The sequence below is a fragment of the Branchiostoma floridae genome, unplaced genomic scaffold (genome assembly GCF_000003815.2).
Source record: "Branchiostoma floridae strain S238N-H82 unplaced genomic scaffold, Bfl_VNyyK Sc7u5tJ_342, whole genome shotgun sequence".
NCBI lineage: Eukaryota > Metazoa > Chordata > Leptocardii > Amphioxiformes > Branchiostomatidae > Branchiostoma > Branchiostoma floridae.
In genome coordinates this window covers 44329-49541 of record NW_023365806.1, presented here as the reverse complement: position 1 = coordinate 49541, position 5213 = coordinate 44329, and the positions used below count along the sequence as shown (strand labels likewise).

General features: G+C 41.4%; 1 protein-coding gene across 1 annotated transcript in view; it reads right to left on the bottom strand.

Moving 5' to 3' along the window:
* Window positions 1-58: 58 nt before the first annotated feature.
* LOC118408687 (D-beta-hydroxybutyrate dehydrogenase, mitochondrial-like) overlaps window positions 59-5213 on the bottom strand; it is a 22322-nt gene continuing 17167 nt past the window's right edge. Inside the window, exons 2-9 of the mRNA XM_035809542.1 lie at window positions 5023-5154; window positions 3412-4681; window positions 3051-3275; window positions 2726-2878; window positions 2248-2353; window positions 1908-2013; window positions 1394-1525; window positions 59-918 (exon numbers count right to left, since the gene is read on the bottom strand). Of these exons, the coding sequence (XP_035665435.1) occupies window positions 739-918; window positions 1394-1525; window positions 1908-2013; window positions 2248-2353; window positions 2726-2878; window positions 3051-3275; window positions 3412-3619 (1110 nt within the window). The 5' untranslated portion in view covers window positions 3620-4681; window positions 5023-5154 and the 3' untranslated portion in view covers window positions 59-738. The remainder of the gene's footprint in view (window positions 919-1393; window positions 1526-1907; window positions 2014-2247; window positions 2354-2725; window positions 2879-3050; window positions 3276-3411; window positions 4682-5022; window positions 5155-5213) is intronic.

Here is a 5213-nt window from a genome sequence, read left to right as displayed (position 1 = left end):
CAAGGTGTGCAAATGTCAAGGATAACGTTGTTTGTAATACATTGTACCCTAGCTGTGAAGCGGTTGGCAATCAGGATCATTTCTTCAAGAACGTGAATGTCTACAGATGATTTATCAAATAGGCACAGTGTCCACAGAAAAGTAAAATGCTGACGTAATTGACGTTGTAAGTTATCAAAGGAATCAGTCTCCGTACAATAGCAAAAGTTCATTAAACATTTTCTGTGCACCAAAGACTTAGAGATCTAGAAATTTATCTGTAATGCTGTAGCTTGCTTTCTGTTGATGTTGTGATTGTCTGCCTACACCTAGTCGATCACAGAGTTTGGCGGGCTTACTAACAATATATGTGGTCTGAGTCATGATGAGCATATGACAAATAGACATTACCACGTTTCTGATAGACATTTCTTGTTAAGACTCTGTGGGATAACCTGTGTGTAGAGGTCCAGTATCATAATGACGGAACATTGTGACCTGAATGCAACTATAGAATTATACAACATTTTATGATACTGTCTTTTTATTCAGAATGCAACCATCAAAAATCAATCAAAATTATAAACGGGTACAAAACTACATGTCTAGTAGCTGCCGTTACCTCCTGGGGTCACCACGTTTGGATTTTACCAATTTACAATTTAAACAAACTACAAAATAACAGTGACTAATCATACGATATTTCGAATTTTCGACATTAATGGTGGACAAAAAGCGGCCGGGACTCTGAGAAATGTTCTAGTGAGTTTTCTTCAGCATCGCTGGTTTGGGGTCCCCTTCCTTTTCAGCCAGCAGGGTAGAACCCGTCCACCGTGTGGGAAAGTAGCCCAACCACATCCAAGCCACGTAGTCCTCAAAACTCGACCCGACCAAGTAGCGATGTGAGGGGGTGGTCAGGGTGACGGCGTCCACCATAGCCTGTGAAGTACATGTTGACATCACTCCTTATTGAATAGTGCACAGTAAGTAAGCCACCAAAGTCAGAACAGCAATATCTACGAAAAGTGCAAAGCTTCCTTACTGCAGAACAATGTACGCCGACGGAGATGGACACTATTTGGTCAAGTCCTACGAATACCAGGCCACTGGATTCACTCCGCAGAGACCATCATCATTACATCATCAAGAGACTTATACATACATAAGAAATGACTCGGAAAGGTCTCCTTGGATGTCAAACTGATATAGTTCAACTTTCATTATCATCAGCACTATAATGCAGATTTATGACAAATCTAGACTGCAACTGGTTTACTTCGAAATCTCTTCGAAATCTTTATTCGTTATAGCACTTCGCAGACTTGAAACAGCTCAGTCTGTATTATGATGGTATTTACAGAAGTACATACATTACTGGAGAATTACTTCAAAACTGGTTGTAAGGTTTACGTACGTCTATCACAGCCGATGGATCCCTCGCGGCACTTTCGCCCTGGTCATCAATCCTCAGTTGTTTCATCGTGAAGTCGAAATACTCCATGCCATAATCCTCCTTAACAACATATTCTGCGTTGTTCCGCATATCCTGTGTAATCAACGACGTACGCGTAAGTTTTGTGTTGTGAATACACAGAACTTAGGAAACGAGGTTGTAAGGTGCTTACCTGGCTTTGAAATAGCTGAATATACTTTACATGTGGAGAACCTGTTTTATTTCTACAACTAATGTTTCGTCAGACACGTGTTTGCCACATTCCATTCATTTTACAGCAAAACAAGCTTTTAGGGTGATAACGTTTATTAGCATATAGTAGCAGATAAAAAATTTAAAACAAACTCAAAGATACTGAAACTTGGAACACCCATTCTGGCTACGTATTAAGTACACATGGTCAAGATTTACACAATTGTACTGTAAGCTATATAGTAGTGGTAAGAACTACTGGAAAATAATGCGGGCTCCTTACCTCAACTAACCTATTGATGATAGCAGGCAATGTGATATCTGTAGCCCGTGCAAAGCCGCCAGGCTCCACGATGACGACTTTGACTCCCCACTTGTGCATCTCATGTCTGCATTTGGGGATGACGTTGGTAAGATAAGTTGACAAAGTAGACGAAAGACAAATAGACTACAGCATCAAATCTTGACATGATCTTTTAAGAATCAAAAGACGAGGCTAATGTTTAGTCTTTTAAAGTTTCCTTTGGTCATAAAGCTGCACATGTTTTAAAAGTGTGAGAACAAGCTTAGCTTTATAAAGGCTCACTATTTTTTTCTTAAACTAAAATCTTTGTTAAAAGTACCTTAAGGCGTCCGAGAAAAATTCCATGGCGGCCTTGGCCATGGAGTAGGCTCCGGCCATGGGTCCTGCGTGAAGCCCCCTCACACTGGAGATGTTCACGACACGGCCTGGGGTGGTGAAAAATATTAGGACACCTTTAAATACATAGTACCTGGTGAATATCCTATTCCGAACGCAGGAAACATGTTTATGCCCTATTCCAAATAAAGTTGTTGGACATTCCTTTTGAATTAAAAGAAAGGTCAGCGGAACATATTAATATGTAGAATTTAAAAGAAGGCTATACTTTCTGATATAAAAAAGCAGTTTTTTTCAGAATGGGGAAGTCTGATTCAGAAACGTCGACAAATATACTGAATTGATTTAATCTGTACTATCAATACTTAAGTCTGTAGAACATGACGACCGTCTTACACGAGTTAACACCGTCGACAGATATCCATATACTTTGCAACCAGTTAGAACCAAAAATATAACACCTTTTGCCCGACGAATCAGAGGCAAGAATGACTTCGTGATCCGCACGGTACCGAAGGTATTCACTTCCATCACACGTCGGTAGGTGGCCATGCTGACCCACTCTATCTCTCCGGGCTGCCAGACTCCAGCATTGTTCACCAATGCGTAAAGACCTGTTGAAAATATTGGAACCCAATCATTTTATCTAAAGACAGAAGAGGAGGAAGACTGTAACCGTACATTAGACGGTAGCATATTTCAGTTTTATATGATGTTGTAAATAGATTGAAAAAAAAACGGCATTCCCTTTTGGACAGGAATCAAAGATCCTAAACTGAGTATCACCTTCAGACCCAGTCGGTAGACTGTCCCTGACGTGTTGTACAGCGGCCTGGACCTGTCCATCATCAGTGACGTCAATCTGAACAGTCCTCAGCCTGCTCGAGCACTCCGTCCGGAGTTTTTTCGACCCCTCCCCACCACTGTCTGCCAGTAGACAGCCGGCAAACACCGTGAAGCCCAGCGAGTCCAGGCGTTTGGCCAGTCCAAATCCGAAACCACTATCACAACCTGTTGGTGGTGTATTAAATATCTTAACAGGTCAAAATGATATACTTTGGCGAGTAAAGTTTTTTAAGGCTGGCCTGTTTACCTTTGGCCAAAGGTAAACATGCTCATGGCTGCGGTGTTGGAGTCAAAGTCCTACCTGTAATGAAGACAGCTTTGCCCTCCCCGCTCACTCGGCTCTTCGGCGCCAAGTACAGAACCACACAGTATCCCACTGAACCCAGTAGTATCCCCGTGCACAGGTAGTACAGGACAGGTGCACAGTGGTACAACAACGACAACAAGCCAGAAATGGTGGTCAAACCGAGCAGGCACGCGCAGTAGAACATGTGTAGAGGCTTCATCATTGTTACAACTGTGCACCTGTCGTGCTGCGTGTGAATTTTGAACTTTCACCTGCCCCGCCACAAGTATGTCATCAAAACAGTCATGAATATTGTAATAGGTTGGATGGACTTTGACTTTGACCAGTGATTCTTTGACCTGTAATCAGTGTCACTATCTAATGCAGGGCAAGGTGTGTCCAAATGTCACGGTTGTTTGACATTGATTAGCTGTGAAGCTGTTGGCAATAATGATCATTTCTTCAAGAACGTGAATTTGTACAGATTATTTATCAAACAGGCACAGTGTCCATAGAAAAGTTAAATGCTGACGTTACTTACGTTGTAGGTTATAAAAGAACCAGTCTACGTACAATATCAAAATTTTACTAAACATTTTCTGTACACCAAAGACTTAGAGATCTAGAAATTCATCTCTAATGATGTAACATGCTGTTGATGTGGTTATGTCTGCCTACACCTAGTCAATCACAGAGTCTGCAGACCAACTAACAATACATGTGGTCTTGATGAGCATCCATATTACAAATGACTATTTTCACGTTTCTGGTAGACTTTTCTTGTTAGGAATCAAACTTGTAGAAGCAAAGTCTAGTGCCATAGGAGCAGTACTAGTGTGACCTTAATGCAACTATAAAATCAGACAAAATGATATTTTCTTTTTATTCAGAATGCATATGCAACAACTACAGAGGTAGAGTTCTAATCGGGCTATCAATCTCGAAGTATTCTAATTCATTAATATACATGGACATAACTACATGCTGAATAGGTTTCTGAACAACTCAACTCAGCCTACAAAATAAACGTGACAAATCCATCATACGATATTGTTACTTTTCGACATTAATGATGGAAAAATTAGTCGGAACTCTGAGAACTGTTCTACTGATTTTTCTTCAGCATGGCTGGTTTGGGGTCCCCCTCCTTATCAGTCAGCAGGGTAGAACCCGTCCACCGTGTGGGAAAGTAGCCCAACCACATCCAAGTGACGTAGTCCTCAAAACTCGACCCTACCAAATAGCGATGTGAAGGCGTGGTCAGGGTGACGGCGTCCACCATAGCCTGTGAAGTACATGTTCATATCGCTGCATATGAAATAGTGCACAGTAAGTAAGCCACGAAAGGAAGAACAGCAATCTCTACGAAATGTGCAACGCTTCCTTACTGCAGTACAAATATCGCCGATGGAGATGGACTCAGTTTGATCCAAGTCCTTCGTACTTATACCAGGCCACTGGATTCACTCGCGGAGACAATCATTATTACATCATCAAAAGACCTACAGATACAGAAAGGCCTCGCAAAGGTCTCCTTTGATGTCAAACTGATATGAAGTTCAGCTTTCATTATTATCAGCATTATAATGCAAATTTGTGATTAATCTAGACTGCAAATTTACGTACGTCTATCACAGTTGTTGGATCCCTCGCAGCACTTTCGCCCTGGTCATCAATCAAGAGTTGTTCCATCTTGAAGTCGAAATACTCCATGCCATAGTCCTCCTTAACAACATCTTCCGCGTTGTTCCGCATATCCTGTGCAATCAACGGCTGTGCATATAAGTTTTGCATTGTTAACGTTAATACACAGAACT